Source organism: Lepisosteus platostomus, chromosome 14 (assembly GCF_059453375.1).
Source record: "Lepisosteus platostomus isolate fLepPlt1 chromosome 14, fLepPlt1.hap1, whole genome shotgun sequence".
Taxonomy (NCBI): domain Eukaryota; kingdom Metazoa; phylum Chordata; class Actinopteri; order Semionotiformes; family Lepisosteidae; genus Lepisosteus; species Lepisosteus platostomus.
In genome coordinates, this window is record NC_142624.1 from 33,942,527 (window position 1) to 33,967,198 (window position 24,672).

At 46.2% G+C, this 24,672-nt stretch overlaps 1 protein-coding gene across 8 annotated transcripts in view; it reads left to right on the forward strand.

Annotated features, from left to right (window-relative positions):
* Positions 1 to 24,672, forward strand: part of myo1b (myosin IB) — a 93,372-nt gene that overhangs the window by 21,324 nt on the left and 47,376 nt on the right. For all 8 annotated transcript variants that reach the window (XM_088605792.1, XM_088605791.1, XM_088605797.1 and 5 more), the window contains exons 3-4: positions 3,360 to 3,475; positions 23,242 to 23,336. In XM_088605792.1, the coding sequence (XP_088461918.1) occupies positions 3,360 to 3,475; positions 23,242 to 23,336 (211 nt within the window). The remainder of the gene's footprint in view (positions 1 to 3,359; positions 3,476 to 23,241; positions 23,337 to 24,672) is intronic.

The window sequence follows — 24,672 nt, forward strand, 5'->3', positions numbered from 1 at the left end:
TGCTCCAGGGGCGCCGTATAAAAGGCTGACCCTGCGCTCTGATCCCAAAGCTTCTCTCCCTGTCTGTGTGTCTCATGGAGAGCAAGCTGGGGTTTGCGAAAAGACAAATTCCTAATACAAGAAACTGTATATGGCCAATAAAGGGATCTTATAATCAACTTGACAGTGAGAGCCTTTCGATTTCCCCTTGTCTTTTTTTCAGGAATTTTCAGGTGCTTTTCTTTTGTCATTTGGGGCCATTAAAACCCATATGACCCAGGTCTAAAGGCTCTGTGTTTGTGTAGGTCTGCTGGGATAATGCCACTCATCCATCTTCGCTTCAGACCCTAAAGGGAGATTTGGTGCTGGAATTGTTACAATGGGGGTCGACAGAAAGTGTTTCAAAAACTGTAAGCAACCATTGGATGAAAAAAATTACTTGCATGGCAATTTAATCAGTGTTAAATTAATACTGTGAGTAACCCTGAAAACAGCCAGCCATGCAAGTTACCTAAAGGAAGTTTAAAGGAATATTTGAGTAACATAAAATACTTTTATCCATGCCATAAAAGTTTTATGTTCAATGTAGAAGCTTCTTTTTGCAAGACCAGACATTGCACCCAGTGTTCCGAGAACTTTGCTTGATTAAATACAATAAAGCAGACTTTGGACTGTTTTGTAATTCTGATCGGCACCTTTCAAAATGGCCTTGGGGAAAAAATACAGCTCACCACTGTGTAGCCACTCGCGTGGTTTACTGCCAGCACTGCCTTTTCCTTTTCTGGCTCTGCTGCTCTTTTGGAAGTGCTGTTAATGTATTGGTCTCTGTAGACCACGACTGCATGCCCAGTAGCACCGATATGAGATGGAAGTGCTGGGTTTCATTGCTGCTGTGGCGTTTCTCCTCGTTTGTCTCAAATCTGAAAGGCTTGCATTGCCCATGAAAAACACTGAGCCCCCGTGCAGGGCCATGTGTCTCCATTCTGTGGACAGGAAGCAGCATCTTGCACACGTAGATATGTCTCCATTCTGTGGACAGGGAGCAGTGTCTTGCACACATAGATGGTGCATGCAAAAGCTTCCCTGTCTGCCTTTTCGTTTCTGTTTAAGTTCAGCCCTGTCAGCCCAGCTGTGTCCGTATAGAGTTTGTACATCTGAAAAGACTGGCACCACTGGAGTACTCGCAGCTCCGTCATTGCCTGCTCACTGTAGAGTCGGGCTGGGCCAACCACTGAGCCTTTGCAGAGCTGGTGTTTCAAGCAGTCTGTCGCCTGTTGAGAGCAGCACACTTAGGCTGAGACAAATGCTGAGGAGCTTGGAGGATTATTGATAAACCTTGTTCTTGTCCCGAAGGCTTGATGTCCAGTGCTTTAAGGAGTCTTGTAGATTTGTGGAGTGTGGATTATGAAATGTTCTGTGATAGAATGTCCAAAAAAATGCTGTACCCAGAATTTATTGAACTATGGCTTTAGGGACTGTAGTTCCTCTTTAAAAAGAGCACAGCAGGCACTTCTTTACCAAAAGGGTTAGGGGAATGTGGAAGAAGCTTCCCAGCCATGTTGTTGAAACGGATACCCGGTCTTCTTTCGAGAAACAGCTGGATGAGATCCTTGGATCAATTAACGGCTAACTATCAAATGGACTCTCGACTGTAACCTTTAAGTTCTTCTGCCTGCTCTTTGTAATTGCTGATTTTATGTGAGCATATGGCAACACTTACACAGAGACAAGGCAAAAAAGTGAAGTGCGTAATGTTCCTCAGCCTTAGAAAGCACTTTGGTCTTCACCACATTTGGTCTTTTGGTCAATGTGGAATAGGGCCCCTTCCTGATCATTGTATACGAAGTACCTTTTTATTGTTTTTCTCAAGCTTCAAGGCCATCCGTGATTAAGCAGCAGAGACGGAGTTTCTCTGGGGGGGGCTCGGCTGGGTTCAGCTCATATTTCTGCCGCGGTTTTTACCTCCATTCTCACGTGGTGACTCCTCGGCTCAGGAGCCGGTGTGGACTGGCTTACCGGCGCTCTGGCAAGTCCCATGGAGCGGCTGGAGTTCATCTTCTTCCGGCACGTCGCACGGAGCCGCTGTGAGCCCTGAGGGGGACGGAGCCTGGCTCCCGGAGTCGGCCGATCGTGGTGCATTTCTCGCAGGAGGGCTTTGGAATTCCCGGCATTTTTCTTTTTCTTTCTGTTTGACATCTCAGAATGCTTTCTGACTCGCATGCCCGGACAGTGCCCAGGAATTTCCCCACGTGGTGCCGGGCGATCCCTGCTTCGTTCAGATCGGGTTTCTGCAGGGCTGAGGCAGCAAGCCGTCCCTCCCGTCTCAGCAGGGGATCAGTCGGTGAAGGTTGCTACCGAGCGTCTTGCACTCGAGAGCTTCGCCGCGTGGCAGCGCGGTGTAATTGTGCTCTGTGTGGCATCGTTTCCCTCTGTGCAAGGCAGAAATAGGGTTAGCAGAACAATTCAAGTTTTGGAGCCGTTCGTGCTGGGAGCAGGCAGCTCCCGTGCTCGTAGAGGGTACTGAGGACTCGTTCTTGCAACCACTTGACTCACGTCCCAGTGCAAACAGCTGGATAACATGAGCTGCAACTGCCTTCCGCAGTGTTCTCCTGATGCAGTTTCCACATATACTGTCATCTCAACCCAGCTCTGCCCTGCAGTGCTCTTACCAGGATTTTGCTTTGCTTTAGCATACTATGGCTAGTGCAACAATAATGGGTCTCGTGACTAACAGGTTGGGGGTTCAGCCCTCTCCTCTTGAGTGAGGTACTTTACCAAGCTGCTCCCAGTTTTATAAGTGAGGACTAGCATGGGGGGGGTGATTTCTGTGATGGACTGGTGTGCTGTCCAGACGGGGGGGGGGGGAGGGGGAAGTCACATGTTCTGTAGTGCAGTTCACACCACAGAAACCAGGAGGAGCTCTGGTCTGATGAAGCAGTATATGGAAGCTACCTTGCCTCAGCTTGCAATACTCTGCTTTTACCAAGGCTTTATCTCTGTGGAGATAAGAATAGAGAATAGAGATAGCTCACCAGCGATAAGAATGTTATACATACCAGTTCATCAGATTTCGGTGTTTTACAGGCTGGTGGGAAGACATTTATGGCTTACCTCTTCACAGGGAAATATCTTGCTACTGTTTTGAAGGTCATTGCTAGGAAATCTCTGCAGAGTCTCACACCTGTTGAGAACCCCCCCCCAAAAAAAACTTAAGTATTTTGTGTAAAACCCTCGATTTAAACCACGTCAAAATGCTACATGCCAGCATTTCCATCTTAAGCTTTAGGTTCAGGCGGGTACCCATCCTATGTTAGGCCGTGTGCTGAGCCTCTTGAATGTCCTTTGTCTGACCGTGTCCTCTGTGTCTGTCTCCTGTCCAGACCTACATCGGCAGCGTGGTGATCTCCCTCAACCCTTACCGGTCTCTGCCCATCTACACAGCGGACAAGGTGGAGGAGTATCGCAACAGAAACTTCTACGAGCTCAGTCCACACATGTGAGTGAGGAGCGCACTCTTTCTTATTAGAACAGTCATCTTTAATATTATTTGGAGGGTTGTTTTTGATCATAGAGGTGGCTTGGCTTTCAGAACAAAAGAGAATGGGGGGGATATTCTCCAGTCACAGCTGTTTTATCATTTTTCAGGACAGCGTGCTACACGTTAGATCGGTTTCACCCTTGAGGTACCGGCAGAGTGCTGCAGTTATCGGTGTTTGACCACCCCTTCACATAGCTGGTGGTCTGCAGTCAGGAGGGCTAGTCTGACTCAGGGCAGAAACACAGGAAGGCTTTCACATGAGGAGCTGGCGTGTCCTAATGAGCTATGCCGTTGCTCTCCTGACAGAACATACTGATCTCCGAGGCGAACTTGTTAACATCCCGCAGGACTGAACTGCATTCATGTATTGGCTGCCTTTAAAAACAAAAATGATCCATGCCTTCTTGATCAGCTCTTGCCAGTAGCTGACCGGTTGAAATTGTAAAGGACTTCAGGATATTTCAAAAACAAACCCGCGAAACACAGCCCTGTGTGTTCTAAACCAGTGCTTCTCAAATTCTTATATATTTCGGTCTCTCCCAGCAGCCTATGTCCGGGGGCTAATTTATCTTCCACCTTTCCCTTTGTCTGCTAGTTTAATGGTTGTACACTTAAATCGCACAAAGCTTTTACTTTGATTTTATTTACTTTTGTTACTTTTCAACTTATCATGCAACACCCTTTTCAGCAAGCGCGCATTCCGATTAGGCGGTAGAGACCAACCTTTATTCTGGAAGAGGTGCCTCTGTCCGAGACGAAGCTCTGCTGGATCGGTCCCTGTTAAAAGGCGCGTGTAACAGCGAGTTCTGCAGTCGTGACGCCTGGAGGCCCGGGAGGACAGATGTGTCCAGCTGTTTGCTTTGGCTGGCTGCGAGGAAGAGGATGTTAGTGTTTTGCCTCTATTATGTTTTTATTGGTGAGTCCGTGTGTTAGTAGGGAGGTCGTGCCTAGGAGGGGAATGCCTGTCGCCTGTTCCAGGGGATGCAATTCTCATCTCAAATGCTGCCATCAGTCTGAAAGAAAGCTGCAGGATTTCTTTCCTCTGTGCTTCCTATTGAATTTCTGCAGCAGCTGCTTCTGTAATCAGCCGCAGGAACGGGGGACACACTGAGACAAGGCTTTGAAAGGCCAGTTCTCCAAGGCCCAGCTCACCCGTTATTGTCATTAGCACGTCATTTGTTCGGTAAACAATCGCGACGGAATCGCAGGCAGGTCAGCAGCGAGGAGGCTGAAGGAATCCACCGGCAGTGTGTTCACACTGAAGTTACATCATTTAAAAAAAAAAACTAGGGGTGTGTCTGTTTTCATGGGAGTTGGAGAAAGGCATGCTCATTTTTTGTCAGGGCAACATTTTTGTAGCTCATTTGAACCCAGTTTTGTGTAGCCTCTGCTGATGCATGTTTATATGTTCTATAGTTTTTTTTCTTCTGTAAATGGCCCAATGTCAGCCAGCTTGCAGCTTGCTGGCTCGTGGCTGGCACAGACGTTTGCTGTGAGGGGCATCACAGGGTGGTTTCATCTTCCAGTGAATGTGTTGGTCAGTGAAGGCAAATGAAATGTTTAACATAGGCTAGGAGAGCAGAGTGATTAAACATGTTTAATTAGGGCCTTCAATTACACTGGGGTGACAGTAAACATCAATTCCGACTGGTATTTGTTAAACGGCCTATAAATTGATTTCATCTGCGTCTCGTGTCATCTGGAAGGAGGATGTGTCCTGAGTAAGACTGTTTGTACTGAAGTGGCGAGTCTCTGAAAGGCTGTGACTCCTCTGCTGACTAGGCCCTGCATTAGCCTTTACAGCGTGGATGATGGCTCTCTTGATGTGCCCAAGAGTTTTCATAGTAATCAGGATTACATTATCTGTTGTATGATCTATCTACATAAGTTAATTAAAAAAAACATGTGCTAAAAAGTCTAAAAAGAAACCTATCCCTTACACTTTCAGCAAATTCCCATAGCGATCAGGAAAATGACTGACTTCTTTCTGGCAGGTGGACTGATGTTTTATTGAACACACGTGATGTTAGTATAATATTTATAAAATTCTGTTGATTGGCATGTGTCACTAGTGGGGGGGGGTCTACTCTGAAAGAGTGTGACGTTGTACAGTTCTTCGACTGTGGCTCACGTTCGCACCAGGTAGCAGATGCCTATACGTCACCTCGATCCTTATGTCACTCATCTCTGAGCCCTAGATGCCCCATGTCATCCCACAAATGTTCGATGGGCCTCAAGGCTGGCTAAGCAGAACATCCACAGTATACCTGCGCCATTCATCTTGCTAGAAAGCTACAGTCAGAACGAGGACATGTGCTGTCCTGATAGCATGTTGTCTCATCAGGAGGGACAGCAAGTGAGGTCTGAGGACTCGATCAGGGTAACCATGCATTCAAGTTGCCTTGAGTAGGAGGTTCACCATGTGGCTTCACATTAGGATGGACCGTTTTCATATTTAGAGTTTGATCTCGAGGGATGGAATCATAGTAAAACAATATTGTATAGATAAAAGTTTACTAAGATTACTAAGGATGCGGAAATTCAAGGTTAACATGGCATGGTGCATCGCAACCAATGGTCAGCCCTGCTTGCAAACATTAAATCGTTGTTGGAGTTTTTGATGCAAAGTTAAAGCTAGACTTCATTAACTGAAGAAGCTCCATATTTAAACTCATTAAACCAGTCAAACAGTACCTACTGTCCCTCTGTGATTTTCAGTGGGATTTCAGTGCTGTGAGCTCTGTTCATTTCAGTCTCTGCAGGTGGGATTTTTAATCTGCATGTGGTCTGTGGTTGTGCTGCATGTTTTCCATTGGTAATTCTTTCAACATCTACCGTGTGCCCATTGGTATGAATGGAATGCATTGATCAGTGTTTGGTAAGAAAATGTATAGATAATCCAAGGTGTACTCCGGGTAGATTTTTCTCTTAAAACCTGATCCTTCATCAGCTTTGATGGAATTCATGCAATGCATAAGCACGGAAAAGAACCTTATCAGTGCTTTACGATTAGGTGAATCAATTTCATTTGACAATTACAAAGTGTTTTTTGTCCACACAAGCTTTCTTATTCTTTTTTAAAAAAAATAAAAAATGGGACACCAGCAAAGGCAGCAGTCTGGTGGTGCCAGGGGACAAAAATGTTAATTTAAGTGGAATACCTAAGCAAATAAGATGTGGTTCTTTGCTCTTAAAGTATATTTGGAATTTATTGCTACGTCTCCTAATCTCTTCTCAGAGACGATGCAGGGCGATCTTTCAAAGAGATCTAGGAGATTACCAGACTGACTATCCCACTATATATTAGTATATTTTGCATTTGTAAACCATTTGCAGTGCTGTCATGTCACAGTTTGGATTTTTATGATAGTACGAATTTCCTGAATTTCCTTCAAGGAAGCAGTTCTGTGTTCAAAGATTAACTTGGGATGCAAAGGTAGCTGTAAATGTTCCATAGAGCAGTTGAAGATAAGGGCAATAAATAACATTGAAACAGTGGTTTTGTAACAGGATTGTACAAGTTTGCTTCACTGACTCACTTGCTTAACATTGTAGTGTCATTTCAAAAGCACTTAAAACCCTACATCAGCCCTAAGACCTAAGCTTGAATTCTCCAAAGACCTGATATACGTTCAGGCTCACTGGTGTCTCTGTTGTGGCTTAGCCAAGTTTATTTTGAAGCATGAAACACTCGCAAAAGGTGATGACATTATATTTTACAAAACCATGCCATTTCTTTAGTGCACAGTGTCTATCATTAATGCATAAATCACGAGTGCGCTGAATTGTGTTAGCAGAGATAGTGGCAGCAACAGCTTGAATCTTTTCTTTTCTGAACGTGCCGGTTTCAAAGGTGCTGAATGTTGGAGGATTTCCATTATAAAAGAAGCAGGAATTATGCCACCCATTGTCTCTCACACATCTTTACAGCACTGAAGAGCAGCAGTCTCTGGGCTATTGACCCCCCAGTGTGTGGGCAGATGTACATATTTTTCTGATTTGTATTCGTGTTCAGTGTAGCCCTGTTTTATGGTGTAATATTGAACCTTGCTAATTTGTCTTCTGATCAGAGAGCTCAGCAGAAGGATGGCTGTCTTTACAGGAGAAGAGAGGCGCCACCACATACTTCTGATTAAAAAGCAGTTAGAGCTCTGCATCTCCACTGGATCTCTGAGCACATCCATTGCCCTCCGAGTACGAGATGTTTTTGTCATTACTGACCCAGAAGAATTTAAAAGATCACAGTTGTGACTATTGTAAACCACACACATCACTGTTCTGTTGAAAAGAATACTGTCGAATTTCTTGTGCGTCAGCTGACAAAAATAGCAGTTAGGCCTTTCATTGTGAAGTGAAAAGCAGCCAAGGCCTTGTTTCGCAGTGAAGAGTTTTTTTTTTTTGTTCGTATCCGGGGCGGAAGCGATCGGCCCAAGGCAGGCTGGAGGGGGTGACCCATGACGCGACGAGACCACCAGGCTGGGAGAGGGCTGGTGGCCTGGGCGCTGGACAGTGGCACGGCCACAGCCGCAGTGTCAGACGTAGCGCCCCTCTGAAGATCTCAGCCCTCTGCTCCCCAAGAGGTGGCTGTCACCTGTGGCACAGTGGGACTTCAGGGCTAAGGGCCAGATTGCTTTTTTTTCTGTAAATCTAAATTTCAACCTGAACATGGAAGTTCACACGCACTTGAATTGTCTTCAGTTTTACTGTATGTCCAGGAGTGGTGTCTTGGATACACAGGACTCAAAAGTCAGGTGAGACCTCTATTCTATACCGTCAGGTAGCCTAGAATTTCTGCTGGGTTTGCCGTTGTACACAGGCAATTTTCAACCTCTTCGTATTATATCTGAAGTGTTTGTTTTCCTGTTCTTCCGTGGATCTGTGCAGAAACTTGTGTACCATTAATAATGTCAAAATGCATAAATATTATCACGGAAAGCTTTTGAGCCTTGCCTGCAAGCTTTTCTGTTGTGCATGCTGGTGATGTTGTGTGCTTTCTCTCCCCTTTGCAAAGACAGCTCACTGCAGGCTTTCTAGGCTCATGTATCTGAGGGAGGTTCACAGCTGTAGGCTGTTCAGTCTTGACGCAGCACTACTGAGTTACACTGCTAAACAGCCTATGCAACAAAACAGTCGATAGCTTTGCCCGAGTTGTTTATTAGGATATACACAGGTTACGCAGTTGTTAGCTAGGTGATCATTGTTTTTGATGATGGGGACAACGCCACTTTTACGCAATAAACCCAAACATCATCAGCCACAGCTGTGCAGCGTGTTAGATTTACGAGTGTGACGTAACAGCATCGCAAGTCTCTCAGTTCTCAGTGCCTGAAGCAACCACAACAAGACAGAGCCCCAATGAATTATACTGGGGTGCCAGTCCTCCAGGGGCTCAAGAACACAAGAAAGGTTCCAAAGGAGGTGGCTGTTTGGCCCATCAGCACCGTTTGTTTTTTACAGGCTACCTGTTGTGAGGGCCTCATCCGAGCAATTTGCCACTTTGGCTCCGGCTCAGTTTTAAACACACTTCCCCGTGGTTTCCACTTTTCTGCTCTGCTTCACGTTTCTTGCCGTTAGGTTGGCTTTGTCTGTGGTAGATTGTGAAGTCTTGAATCGGGGTCTTCTGCTAGTCTTCCCTTGTCCCTGTAGGACTGATTCCAGAGCTGCGCTAACTTTTCTTGTATCGTGGGTGACCAAAATTGAAGATGCCATTCTAAATGAGGTTTTACAAGTACATTAATAATTTTAACACCACTTGGCTTATGTTCTACACCTTTAACTTTACTGTACATGCTAACATTGGTTGCCTTTGATATGCAGGGGCTGAGCTAAGGTATCAGCCTGATAAATCGGCCATGGGGAACAACCTTCACCTCATGTAAGATTTTCTTTTCACAGAATCTCCTTATTCTATGATTTTCCATGCCTTCATTTTGCCCACTTTCTGGTTGTTTCAAGGGATGTTTTTTAGATACATTTATTTATTTTGTCGTACGTCCCCTGTAATTATATCAATTGCTTCCACTGTGGAAAAAAATCTTTTGTTTTAGGGCAACCTACATGTGCTTTTGTCTGTTCATTGGCTCAACCTTCAGCATGTGGGCGTGGTTGTAATTACTGGCTTCATTCCTCAGTCAAGGCCAAAATCTTGTGAAAATTTGTAACTGAATTGAAAATTGTTTTCCTTAAAACACCAGTTGCTGCGACTGAGTTTAGATTAAAACTAAAATTCCAACGAAAGTATGAAAACGAGGTCCTAATTGTGTGCTTAACACAAAGCTCTTTATTTTGACTTCTAAGTAAAAGGGCCATTAGCGACACCAGTTCCTTGAATTAACGTCTTTTTCAGTACCATGCTGTTTCCATCATGTTGACTGGTAGGAATAAATTTAGAGCAAAAACTGGCACCGGTTCAATTCCAAAAAGGCATAAAGATATTTCGGATAGCAAAGAAACCGCTGGTGCCATGGAGAAAAAAATAGTTAAATTGCTTTTTAAACATTCCTTTCTAATCACCTTAAACCGTGAGGCCCTAAGCCAGGATTGACTTCAGTGGCGTTGATCTGAACGGCGATGTCATTTCATGTGAACGTTTCAGGACCTCTGTCACTTTCAGATGACTCTGCAGCAGCAGTTGTTCGTGCTCAATTCACCCCCTTTTTACTCTTTCTTAATCGTGTCTGGGAGAAGTAAAATAAACACCGATATTAGAGCAAATCCCCAAACCTTGTTTGCATTGCAGCAGTAAATCTGTCTTGACAACAGTTTTAAAAGTGCGGAATGGTTTAGAATTGTTCCCCATCTTTTCTGTTTATACTGCTTTCTGTGGAATGAATACCTGTGGCTCAAGGGTTTGAGATTACAAAGTATGAGCTCAGTGCAGTTGGCGGTTTTAGGCATCCATTGTGGAGATGTCATCACCAGTGCAGTCTGGGACTGAGCACCTAGTGTCCTAGTGAAATACCTACAAAACAAAACCCCACTTCTGGACACAGGGCTGAGATGACCAGGTGTCCTGTCTGCTGTTCAGTGTGTTGCCAATGTGGAGGTAGTGCCCACTGCCAGCTTTGTTGGGTATGATTCCTCTCTGGCCTCTCGGGTGCCCCCGCTCTCAGTGCTGAAAGCAACTGACTCACAGAGCTATTGTGTGAAACTCTGAGCACTCTGCAGCTGGTCTGCTCCTAATGAGCCGTAATTGACCAGAATTACGGTAAAGAATAATAAGCAGCCATTATTGGAAAGCATTTCTTTTCTTCAGACCATGCAGCAAGACCGCAGTGAAGTTGGGGCGGGGGAATGGAGGGGAGGGGGCATGAGAGACCAGACTTCCCCTCCGCTCGGGCCGAGAGAGGCGTTTGCTTCGAGTTTTACAGAGCTTTTCGGCTCTTCGGCTCAGTCATGCTCCTTCGTCTTCTCCAGCGAGCAACCAAGGTGTGGGAAAAGACGTCACTCCGGCATGATTTTTAAAAATGAATCAGAAACTATTTGGAAGGAAAAGGGAAGGATGCATGTTTGTGAAAAGGGAAAGGGCTCTTTGTCTCCTGCCACCTCGGTGCGATTAGTGGGGGTGATGGAACAATTAAGTCACCAACATCCTGTGCTTGGATGCCAATCTCATCTCAGTCAGGTGCTGCAATGCGTTGTCTAGATCTTCAGAAAAGTTCCAGTCCTACTGTTGGTGTCACCTGTATAACAGAGGGACAGAGTGACTACAGGCCTATATCTGCAGGATCAGGCGATGATAAGCACCTCTGGATCCCCCTCGAATTTCAAAGAGTTCTGATTCAGGATTTTATTTGGAAAGAAAGGCAAAACAAGTTTCATATCCATATGATGTCACTTGCTGAATCCTATATCTAGGTTTTAGCCTGCTACAGAAATATCAGTTGTGCTTGGGATGTCCTTATGCTTTTATGAAGTATTTCTGATTTGTAGAATCTGTTCAATTGAATGCTGCGTCTCTTTCTGGGAGACTTGACGAAGCGCAGAGTGGTGCTTCAGAAGAGGCAGGCAGCTGGATCTTTGCTGAGATTGGGTTTCACAGCACAATCAGAGGAAATTTGACCCCCAGTGCTGTCTGTTCTCCCCACATGGCAGGGTCAGGCCCTTTGTACCTCCTGGGACTGCCCTTCCTAATGTTTACTCGAGCAGAACCCCAGCATTTGGGAAGTATAATGTTAGGGGTACGTAGGGAAAGCTCTGAGAAGAATGCTAAAAATGATAATTAAAGTACAGGAAAAAAGAGCACCCTGCAAGCTTATTGTGTGGGTTTCCCTTGGCATTGCCCTTCTTGATCTTGCAAGAGCAAAAGCGTTAGGACGTGACTCACTGGGAGCCCGGAAGAAACAGGAGCATGAAATCTGTCCTTCTCTCCTAGTATGGATGAGGGTTGCAGCCTTGAAGAGCATCTGATTGAGAGGAGGCCATGCAACCTTCTAGATTTTTTTTTTTAAAAAAAACAACAACAGCAGGTTTTGCCAAGTATTTAGTCTGTAAAGCGATGATCTCATTTCTATGCAGGCGTCTTATCCAGTTTCGCTTTGCGGGTTATCAGGTGTTTGTTCCAAGTCAACAAGCTATTGTTGTGATTTTGACTGCACAAATGTGCCAGACACAGGATTACATGCAAATATCCTTGTGAAGATCAAAGTGATGTGGAGGTCAGCTTGCAGGTAATTGCCGTCTTGCTGTAGTTTAGGCTTGTGCAAGGGGATGAGTGCGTACATGACGTTCTGCTAGTAGAAAACAGCACTGCAATCTTGGCTATCTCGAGGCTTCACAAGGAGATCTGCTCGTTCCCCTGTGATTTGAGTTACCTGTGGAACAGCTTGCCAGATCCCATTCCTATGGGTTTCGTGCTGTTTTTTTGTCTTCCTGGAAGCTTGACATCTGGCTGGAGTTGAAAGCACCTCCTGGGATTTAGTGCAGATTAGTTCCAGGCTTGGGAATCTGCCGGTTTCATTGCGATGGTAGGTGTGAAGGGACTGAGGTCACAGCAGAGTTAGGTAACCAAGTCTAAATGCCTGCAGCAGCTTGCGGCTTGTAACTATGAGTAATGAATCCAGAATTGCAGTGATCCATGGTTGCAACTGTGGCCTTGAGGAATGCGTCTCCGACATGGACCCCACCAGGGAGACCAAATGTGGACCTTTTGCAGATGTTGTCCAGTTTTACCCAAATAATGCATGAGGAAAAGACATTCAATGTCTCTAACCTAAGATCAGGATGTGAGCTCTTGTCTTGTCTCACAAAATCTCACCTTTGTAATTTCGTAACTGGTGATCTGCCTCACGAGGCGACAGAAGATATTGTTGGATGGTGTCTGAGAATAATAGGACCGTCCTTAGCACCAGTCGGTACAGCACCTCAGTTGGTTCTCGGTGAAAGCAGTGTTTTGCCCCTGGTGTTGTTTTAATCTTTGAGTTGGAGCTCTGTGTCTGAAATGCAGCTGGTGTGTAAGTTCTGTGGCCAGGCTGAGGCTGAGGGTCGTTCTGACCCTTCAGTAGAACTGCAGTCCCTCCCTGTAACAGAGATGATGACGATGATGATGATGATGATAAGCATTTGTTAATTCCCTGCAGCTGCCTGCAAGGGTGCATGAGGAGAAAAATGTATGAGAACTAGCCTGATGTTTTCACAAGCCGTGCCAGCGAGTGGAACAATTACCTTTACAGAATCTAAAAATGCTGGCGCGTTCCAAAGTCACCTCAGGGCCTTTCCCTCCTGTAAGCTGCTTGTTCACAGCTGGGGTCCAGGGGCTGGAGTCAGGATAAGCGCCACCGTGACCAGGCTGCTTTCAAATTTGTGTCTGTCCTGGAGAGTGTCCGCGGCGCATGAAGCCTCAGTCCTGGCAGACAGATGGTGCCCGTAGGATGCCCAATCCCCATAATAGTGCGCATTGACTCTACTGCCATTAGCAGGAACAGTCCACCTAACTGGCCGACATCATCTGAACATTAATTCTGCGTGGAAGGTCAGAGCGCTTTGAAGCTGGTTGGCTGAACAAAATTGAAGCTATCCCATCACATCCCTCTTCCGCACAAAATATACTCCTGCCCACTGGAAATCGAAGAACCAGGTAGGGGGGATAGCGGAGTTCTACTTTATTGATATCAGTAAAAAAGATAAAACGCCCAATTTCAAAGCAGGAAGCTCACGCTTGTAACACATTTGTATTATAGGGTTTAAACTCGGAGAGGGAGAACGGTAGGCTGTTGCTTTTCATGGAGAAATGTAATGAAATGTCTTGGTGTTGCCTTTCGTGAAGTTGGCGTTCCAGTGTGCCCGTGGGAGGGTCTGTCTGTCTGAGCATTGCACTCTGATTGATCGACTTAGATCTCTGATTGATCGACTTAGACTTAAGTCGGACTTAGTTTTAACAGGCAGCGCTGCTGCGTTGTGCTTTAGGTGTATACAGTGGTTGTGGTGCCATCTGGCTTTATTCCCCTCCATGATATCTCGCAGATAAGGGTGGGCACAGGTGTCATCTGGCCCAGAAAGAGTGGCGCACACCAGTAAACCTGGGTGCCCAAGCAAGGGTAGCTGGCCTCCTGTCCCTGTCCACCCTGCACTCCTCTTTCCCTCCTCGATCAGTCCGTTCATTCGGTCGAGATGAGATTGTAGCTGGTGTGGGGCAGAAAGACATTGCACAGGTTAGATTTTTTTTCTCAACTTAAAAACCAACTTTTTTTTTCCGGAGCCCCACTGAAGGTTTCACATTCTGTTAAAGACCGAAGGTTTCCTCCTTCTGTCTTCACTTTTGCATGCTAGGTGCACTGTCGATGCCATAATTGAAGTGTTAAGTATAATTGATTTTATAGAGACTATCTGCAGTTCTAAAACTGCTAGAGATTTGAGACTATTTATTAGCTAACTTGACGTGAATGGCTTCAGGTAATTTCTGTCTTTTTAGTGTTGAAAATAAAAATCCTAGTGGTGCAAAATATTTATTCAATTAAGTGTTTGAGAGCTCAGCTAGGGATTAAAACCACGAGATGGAGGAAGCACAGAGAACTAGGAGCGCAAAACCCTTACCAAGGGCTGTAGACCCAGCCACTAATGTGTAGTTTCAGCTTTGCAGTGGCCTGTTGCTAGGTTTTCCAGTAGCGCTGGGCTACAATGTGGTTAGGTGGGGGGGTGAGGGATGAGTTGTTCTCTCACATGCGTGTCCATTACGTACATTAACCTGTAGCTACTGTAATTAGTGTGAAAATATGATTATCACCTGCCAACCTGCTCTTTACTGCATAACAGGCCTATGAATGTGTAGATAGTGGTTTTGTTACACGTTTGTGCTTCCCAACTGTACTTATTCATCTCATTCTTTTCTTGGAGTAGTGGTTTGGCAGGTTTCTCGGGGGAATCGAAGCATTGTTTGTACACCGATGTTTGTCTACGGGTCTGTTCAGCTGGTGTTGTGGGTGGGGTGGGGGGATTTCCTGCTGTTTTTAAGCTCCGACGATCTGAATGGACACAGATGCTGTGGGGAGCAGAGAGGAGGGGGGTCGTGGTGCCCTTCTGTCTTTTGAATGGCAACTTGAAATCGGTGCATGCTGTTAAGTGGCTGATTAGATATCGGTCGTTGAGACCTGTCCATCTGGCGCACGCTTATGGAAATCAGTCGTAATTACGGGCCTGTGTGTGTGTGTGTGTGTGTGTGTGTGTGTGTGTGTGTGTGTGTGTGTGTGTGTCAGTTCCAGCAGCATCACAGTCGCCCACCTCCGTGTAGGTGGAATGAGATGCAAATCTAGATGTGCCTCCGGTAACCGACGATAATGAGCAGCTGCGCTCGTTAGGAGCGGAGTGGAGGTGGCAGTTTGAAGAGACGGACGCAGAGCTCAGCCCGTCTCTTCGGTTTTTGCTCTCGGCTGTAGAGGCTCTGTTCCTGCTTTTGCCCGGTCTGCATTCGGCAGACTAGGTCCCTGCTGATCGCCTCTCTGTGGCTAACCTTCCAAAAATATACCTCACACCTGAAGAAGGCTCCACGGCCGAAACGTTGCATTTTCTTTCTTTTTTTCAGCATGGAAAAAACCTATTACTTGTCCCCTAACAAAAATATATTGGTATGTCTTCTGTTTCACTTGAGCAGCGTACTGTGAGGCATCATGCTTTGCCAAAAGCTTTTTGGGAATAAAAATGCTGTATAAGTGATTTTGATGGTGCATGAAGAAAAATTGTTTTCCCCCCACAGTTAACATCAGAAAATAGTGGGTATTCATCAGTACAGTTTTGTAGGACATTAGGAAACAGTTGTCCACATGCCAGCCCCTCTGGTGCTGGTGATCCTTGGGTCTCTTCTCTCCACGGTGTGCAAGATCAGTTGGGCACGTGCCAAGCCTTGGTTGTCGACCATGATTCTTCTTAATCATGACTTCCAGGCCTTGACAGCCGCTGTTAAGCATTCTCTGTACAGCCCGATGAAAATCTTGCTGACAACGGAGGTGGTAATGTGGCTGAACTCTTGCTTTCCAAAGCCTTACCCCGAAACCTTGCGACCTTCTCATATAAAAGGGCACCACAGTCCAGTACGCCCTGTACACCAGTCAAGTACACCAGTACACCCTGTTCATAACTTTACAGGCCAGTGGTGGTTTTCAAGAGCACTTCCACTTTTATGCTCAGTCTTTTCCTTTGGCATCCTTGGGGCATCATCACTGGCCCTAACGCACTGTGAATAAGACCTACAAAAGAGTGCTGTGCCTGCTAAACATCATTAGAGTAGCTACTGTTTGGCTTTTCATGTGCCAGCTTAGTGATGTGGATTTCTTTCACCTGTTATTAATACAGTTGAATGGGGGCAGAGTGCAGGACCAGCAGCCTGTTGGATAGGGGTGGGGGAGTCCAGACCTGTTCTGCCTTCGACCTGTGTCTCGTGTACTGTAAGTTATTTTTAGCAGTGCCTCCCCCGCTCAGGCCCGCCCAAGGTCCCCTGTATTTCCTGTGATTTGCAGAGCTGCTGTCTGTGCGACTCGGAGTCTGACTGAGTCAACAGTCGGACTCCTGTGCTGCAGCCCTGTCTGCGCTGTGCCGGCGGAGCTCGGGTCACAATGGCTGTGTGTGTCTGCTGTCGGCAAACGCAATTGCACGGTCCCGTCTGATCAGAGGTTACACATCCCAGTGCAGGCCTGGGTTATTCTGGGGTCAGAGGTGCTGCCTTTGTCCGTCTGTATTTTCCTCCTTAAGTGCAGTCTTTTTATGCCCTCGCTCGCTGTCCGTCTGGTTTTTAGATGTTTTCTTGTGGCTTTCCTGTTTTTGTGTTTTGCGGTGGGCGCTTGCGTTCAGTGCACGGTTCACGCTCACTTGACTGGCCAGTCCTTAAACCTGGCAAAGCCAGAAGAAAAAGGAATGTTTTTTTTTGTAAAAATAGGACTTGAGAATATTAAAACTAAGAAACACACTGGGAGAAAGCTGCAGGGAGCCTGCAGTTTCGGACACAAGAAAGTGTTTATTTCCATCTGTATGTCGCTCGCGACACCTTCTGCCAAGACGCATAATGTCATCCGTTGCATCTTTCTTATTTTGGCTCATCACTGGCAAATCTGAGCTTCTTCCTGGGAAAAAAAGTCCAGAGCAGGCTCAGAGCCAGGGCAGTGAGTGGGCATGGGTATGTCATGTCATGGGCCAGAATTTTTTTTAAACGGCTTGTGCTAGTTTAGAACACCTCAGGACACAATGTAAAACAAGGTATTGATCGATTTAATCCATTGATTGAACTATAGTTTCAACAGGCCAGACAGATCTTGGACAAATGGTCTTATTTTCATGTTGAGCTTAGAGACCAGGTGCACAACCAGACTAGACAGAACAGAGGGCGGCACACCTAGGGCTTCACAGCTGTCACGGGAGTGTACCGTGACAATATCAGGACAGCCAGGTGCAGCTGCCCTTGCCAGTCTTCAGCAGCCATGCAGTGTCATAGAAGTTTGGGTGCTGTATTCAGCTACTCGAAATGTGCTTGAAGTGGGCATTGGGAGTAAAAAATCGGTGAAATACACCTTTTAATTTTGGTACCCCTGTACCTCTTTTTAAGGTACTAATGAACTTAATTCATTCCCAGGAACCCTTTCGTATAGCAAAAATCTGTCAAAAGAAAAACCTCCATTATTTCAAGGTGGGGGGGATTGCAATCCGTTCTGGATCCCTGCTTTAACTTTTGTCTCCAAAATGACAGTGACATATAATAATAACTAGCATTCATACTGCGGCTTGTGTTAGTAATAAACACTGCTTATCTAGTTAGATATCATTAATCATACCAAAGTACAGTAACCACTTTCATTTGCTTTTTGCATAATTACACGCGCGCACACAATTTTCATTTTCTCAACGTGTTTAGGGTCCATGATAAAGGCTAAACCACAAACTTCCTTACACAAAAAGTGCACAATAGCAAACAGTGCACAAGGCAAGGCGTGGTGAACTGTATCACGCACATCTCTCCTTCCACTCCATGGGCTCTGTGCTACCTACCACCCATACCAGTCAGTGGAAGGTGCTGCTTAACTCGACATGAAATGGGTCGCATGCCGCCTTCCACTTCACTCTGTACATTTGGCAGACGTTTCCTCCGTGTTGCTTCTTTGTAGTTTGAAGTTGGCTTTCGTGAAAATTGGGTATAAATTCACATGCTTTGTCTGATCGAATTTTCATAAAAAAGAACATTTGTGAAAAGAGTTAGGGGTGTATTTTTTGGCTCTCCTTTTTTTCTTCTTTTCTGTCGAGCCCTGTTGTCCTTCCTTTACTCAAGTCAGCTCCTGAGCACATCCTGCCGATCTTATTATACACTCTGAAGGGAAGGTAGGATGGGCAAAAATAGAACTGAGAAAAGGCCGCCTGTCTGATAAGAAGCCTAAGGGTGGTGGAAGCCAGGAAGAGCAGGGACTATGACTTCCCTTCCAGCTGACAGGAGGGAGGGATCGGGTCTGGAGACGTGCCCGAAGAGCAGGAAGCGCACGGTGGCTTCACACCGTGCAAAGTGCGCAGGGTGGCACTTTGCACGAGGTGCACGTCTGCTGCACCTCCCCCCGGCCGTGCAGGACAGTCTTTCTAGCACAGGTTTGATCTCAAGAGAAAACATCGCAGGGCTCGGATGGGGACAGTGTCGGAAGATCCCATTTCCTTCTAGAGATTGTGCCTTTGGATGTCAGTAGAAAAGTGAATAACTGCACCCGGTCGTGTCCTTTGCTATAAGCGTGCTAACCCCATTCCTCGTTCAGCATATATGGTCCATGGTGGGGGTTTTTTTTTCTCTGTGATTGTGTACTTGTGGGAAGTCATAGAAATGATGCAGCACTTGTCCGATTGCCAAGATCTGCGGAATAAAGAGTCTCTGTGTGGCAGGTCCGGTTGAGACATTGTGCCCTGCCAAAGCCCACACCATCCATGGCCATCTGGCCCTCTCCTGCCGCATGGGCTCAGGAAGACCGAGTTCCCCTGCGGGGACTGGCTAGCCCATGTGAGGAAGTGACACTGAAAGACCTACATCCTGGAGCTCCCCGGCCGACAGAGAGCTTCAGACCGGCCACGCGCTCACTGTTCGGCGGCATGGCGGGGAAGCAGAGCTCTCTGTGCGCTTGAAATAGAAATAACCAACGTGGAAAAAAAGATGAATTAAAAATGAGACTGACAAGGCTGTGTTCAAGTTGGGTACAGACTGCAGAAATTAGGTTCCGATTTAAAGGCTGCAATTGTTTCACACCTGTAATCTGCAAATCCAGCATATTAGGCACCTGGGTTTGTGTATTCCTCCTATTATTCTTCTAGTGATCTTCTCCTTTTTTAGAATAACCAGATCGATTCTGAACTTTACCCCACCCAAAACTTTTGACTGAAGTTTTTGGTCTGAATCTTAGCTCTTCGCCGAAGCACATCTTTTTCCAGTTGGTCATTTTGGATGTGTTGTGGTCACTGGCATTAGTCTAGCCCCGAGGGCTGTCAGAATGTCCTCAGAATGTGAAATTCCTTCTCTGCACAGCAACTTGCAGGAGCATAAAGAGGCCGAAAATGAAATCCTCACATCCTGCTGTCAGCTGAGATTGCAGACGTCAGCGAGACCTGCCTCGGTCTTTGTGCGCATCAGCCTGATGCTTACAAACAACCCTTTTCCCCGTCTCGGAGCTCTTCAAGGGAGGTGGTGGCTATTTTCTGCAGCTTGCTTCATGCTGCTGTGGTTTTGGGATACTGCTCTGAAGAAACAGAAATTACAGTGCTGAATCTGCTTAATTTCAGAAGGAGAGTGCCGACGGTAGCGCTCCTATATTTAGCCCCACTGTGCAAATGAAGGAGAAGGCTAAAGCGTGATCCAGTTTAGATGTGGAAGGCAAAAGCTATTCCCACACCCCCCCTTTGATGTTCCAGTCTGTCCTGTGTGCTGGTTTAACTGTGCTGGTAATGACAGAATGCACGCAGATATAAATAGTGGAGATGTTTGTTACTGAAATCACACACCCTGACGGCTTTTGTAATCCAGCTGTTTTTGGAAACTTTTTTATGTCTGTAATGAGCTGAACTGTTTTTTTTCCTCTTTGCAAGGCTTGAGAAATGACCGAAGTGAGCTAATTTGAGGTGATCTGGCCGCTTGGACCAGCTAAGGGGTTTGAGGGATTGTCATTTTCCTCTTTTGAATTTGGTATCAGCTTGCCTCGACACAATGATCTTGCGACGGCACATCTGTCTTGAAAAACCCTTGTGAAGCAGCTACTGTGTTTCCTGTGAGAACTCAACAGTAAACTAAAATGGTCGTCTGAGATGCAGCCACCTCCCCCCTCCATCCCCTTTAAGAAGGCAGCCGCCAAGTCCAGATGTAAATACTGCTTCTATTAAAATTATTGGCATGCAATATGACCTCCCTTTTCGGAGATCACTGAGAGTGAATATCATTTGGGTACAACGCCTGAGAATTGGCAACTCACCACTAACTTACATCTCACGGCCGGGACGCCCCTCCTCTGCTCTCTCCCCTTTCCCAGACTAGTTTAATTGTGTGATCTTAGTCCTTTGTCTCCCTCATGGCTGATGGTGAGATTGTTCAAACAACACCCCGCCATCTGTTCTCCTGCTGTGCTCTTTCCACACATTTCTGCAGTGATGTAATGTCCTGCTCCGCCTGCTCTGATCGGCTGCTGCTGCTTCCCTGGTCCACTCGGATCCCAGCTCCCTTCGAATCTACGGAGTGACGGGACGATAGCCCAGCTCTGGGTCCGCTCTTATTCTGTGAGGTCCCACTGGTCTTCACAGTGAAATCTTTCTTTCGTTGAGGATCATGTCAGATAATGCAGGACGAGTCCAGGTCAGCATGCTTGAAGCACATTTCAAGTACAGGATCCTCAAAAACGTCTCTCAATCCGTACTAAGAGGTATGGATTCCACACATCCACGACTCCTGCTTGGCACCAGTTTGCACATGCTGCCCTGTCATATTTAGTCCCTTGCTTCTCGCCAACATGTGCCTGCCTGTTCTCTGATCTGCGAGCCCTAGATTTTCAATAGGGTTCAATGGGGACAAGTTGGCGTCCATACCATTACTGTCACATGCATGGTTGTCATGTCAGGGTGAGCCTGCAAGAAGGTGATAGAGTCAGCTCTTCAGGGATGCGCAGTTTGGTTGCATCCATCACTTACCAGTGGAGCTCAGTAGTAATTAACACGTCTGCCCAGGCCATCACACATGGGGATCCTCATGGATTGTTCTGCATACGTGCAGCTCAGTTAGGGTTGCTCCGCTGCGGGGTGAGTCCGCCTCAGGTGTTTGTCACCCCATCTCATTCTGGTGTCTCCGTGAACAGGGCTGAACACTGCACCCCTGGGGGGCTGTCTGACCTGCAGAAAGCTGACTTTTTAGTTGGCTCCTCACGATGGAGAGGCTGAACGCTTGAGGCTGTCGCAGCCTGGTGTTTCTGATGCTGCACCAGGTTGTGAAAATGGTCATGAAGATGGCACATGATTTGCCAGTCTTGTCAAGGGGTCATGGCTTATGCTCACTGACATCATGCCATGTCATTCATGCATTGCTTGGCTATAATCTTACCAGGATAGAAATTCTTGGCTTTGAGCAACCCAGATGGTGAATACCAGGGCTGACTTAGTCCAGCCTCAAACATACTGATGTCACAAAGATGTTGTTCTCCTGGGAGGTGGGGCATATTTCTTCCTCCGTATTTGTCTTTCTTGATTTCTTTGGCATTCAACAAGTTAAAATTGCCTGTGTCCAGCTAGTCCTCTTACAAAGTAGGCTTTTAGTGCTTATGCAACAACATTACTCAACTCGTATCACAGTCAGCAAACAATGAATAAAAATAGGTTCCTTCATATCCAAAATCCATGTGTTTTGTTTCCTAGTAACATACCTGCACAGTGATAATTTTCTTCTGATGCTGATCATATAATCCAACATAAGTGATATGAACCTAGTGTAATTTATGGTTTACAAAAACATTGAATGGTTTACGCGTTAGTTATAGAGAAAAATATTCATTAATTTATTGCTTGCCAGAAAATCAGATTTTCCTTAAGGGATAGATGCATGGAACCAGACTTCAAATATGAACAGGACCCTGAACCGTTTTGACGCTGAGAACTGAAATTAAACGACCGCCGATTTCACAGCTCAAATGCCTTGTCCTGGAAAAAAAAAAATCCACTTCAGTTGATGAAGCTAGGAAAGTCGTTAGGAGTTACATAAACCTGCTGTTCATTCTCGTTTCTCCGCCGTTGGGAGCAGGGCATTAACATTATTTCTTGTGGAGAAGAAAAATGCCTGCTGCACACTCCTATCTATTATTAGTTGTGGCGCTGGAAAATTCCTAAGTAAATGCATGAAGAAGTACTGCAGCTCTGCCCAGAGCTCTCACTAATTTGGTGCTCGTGGGCTGGAAAAGTGCAGAGCTGAGCTGAATGGCCGTGGTGTGATTTCCGAGCTGTAACAAGAGCAGGGATGGCAGTGCACAGAGGGCTGTTTTTAGGAAGGGCGTATCCCAGTGAGGTGCTGAGCCTTGCCCGAAGTGGGTGCCCAGTTCACACCCTACCCTGCTCAGCCCAGCGGAGGCTGTGGCCTGGTACGTCCTGCCCCCGTCAGGGAAGACTCGGTAGCACGAGCCATGTGACACAGGCGCAGCGACACTTGTCAAAGGCTTTAATAAACCAAGACTATTGGCTTCCCAGCCCTGTGAGGATGTCATGTGTTGTCGGGGCTGATGTGTGCAGCTGTTTTCTGCAGCCTCGAACTCGCACAAAATGTCCCGATTCATTAAAAAAAGTGCTTGGCGCTGCAGGGCTCTCTCGTGCACAGGGGGTGATTAGAGATGTAATAATAGAAGTCATGTCCTCGCATGAACTGAGCTTTGACTTCATTGGCGTTTCTGTTTTTGCACGTACCATGTACTGACCTTTTTTAAATAAGATTTTTCTGAAAATTTTAGGATCCTTTATATCCCTTGTAGGAGGATTATGGAGCACGTCACGTCGCACATAATCTTCTCACTGACATCTCATAATTCGTTTGCTTATTTGTCATTTACGGATATGTTTTACACAGGCCATGCATGGGAGGCACGTCTATTGTGAGGGGGGCCTTGCAGGTTCAACTCCCGCTGCTTATTTTGAAAAGAAGAAAGTATCGAACGGGTTTTCTGTGGCCCGGCTTCGGCTGGAATCCTCTGGGCTCCGGCCTGCCGGAGGGAGTGTAGCACGAGTGGGTGAGGTTTAACGGAGATTCCTGCTGTGTGTTTCAGCTACGCCCTGGCGGACGAGGCCTACCGGTCCCTGCGAGATCAAGACAAGGACCAGTGCATCCTGATCACTGGAGAGAGCGGAGCAGGGAAGACAGGTACCGAAACGCCCGGCCACTCTCGCCTCCTCCTCTTCTGTCGGGGCTGAGCTCAAATCCCGTCTTTCTGTCCCAGTTCACTTCTGCGATTAAATGGATTTAGCAACATAAGAACAATTACTAAAAGACCACTCCATTGGATCCATCCGGCTTATTTGATTTTTTTTATATAGCTAATTAATCTGAGGATCTCATCCATCTTGTTGCAGACTCCCACAACCCTTTGTGTAAAGAAGTTGTCCCGCTGTATTAAATGCCCTTCATGCTTCCAGTCCAGCTTTCTGGTTTGTGTTTCACTGTTGTTTCATAGGAAGGGAAATAGATTTGGAATTGGGCTGGAAATCGATTTTTAAGATTGATTTAATTTGTTTATGTTAATCAACCAAACAGGCATGAGAACAGGAATTGACCCTTTTTCCTGCTGTTTTTTTTGGTTTTTCATTTGTTTTTTGTCTTCAGCCAGGCTTGTAGGGGAAGTAAGACATCAAAAATAATGTGCTTTTATGATACAGATAAGAAATCGTTGCTGTATGTCCTGACACCAGTGTGCTGCAGTGCTCTACCCTGATTTTCCCCATCCCTTCTAGAGTTTCAACAACCCATTAACATTTCTGTTAAGTTACTTTTTTTAAAGTGTGTTGAAATAATTCCATTGTGTTTTATTACCTCCTGTCCTGCTGTTTCTAAGAATACAGCCACCTCCGCACATGTGCATGAAGATAGAACTGGTATTTACGTACCGCCAGCTTCCCGTTTTTAGAACTTGGCCGGTGATGTTAACTGCAGGTGAGGGCCACATGTCTGGGCCTGAGTGAGATGCACTGACTGCTGGGAGCCATCCTGGTTTAAAGAGCTGTCCGCCTTCTTCCTCGGTATGGAGGCCTCATATCTGTGTCTCTGCTGGACGGCTCCGCCTGCCGGTCCTCTCTGAATCGCAGCTCCCTGCAGAGCGCTGGCCCTGCTGCCCTCGGAGCCCTGCTGCGGGTCCTCTTCCTCAACCCCATAAAGAAATGAGAAACAGCCCTGCTGTAGCAGCATTGCAGTCAACTCCAACTTTCACTTATACATGGTGTAGAAGCCCTTTTAGAATGATTTTTTCCCCATATACCCTCACAAAACTGCCTGAAGAGTTCTATATACAATGGCTATTAAAAAAACAAGTTAAGAGTAAAAGCTAAGCCCTTTGTCAGACACTTAAGAGCTGCGCTGTGCAGTCTGCTTGTGTCGTATGGAGTAAATACCCTGATGCACTTTTTGTATGATCTCACTGTTTAACTTCACTCCATCCGCGCTGACAGTGGCTTTTATGGCAGGTCTGGGCAGGGACTTTGGCCCC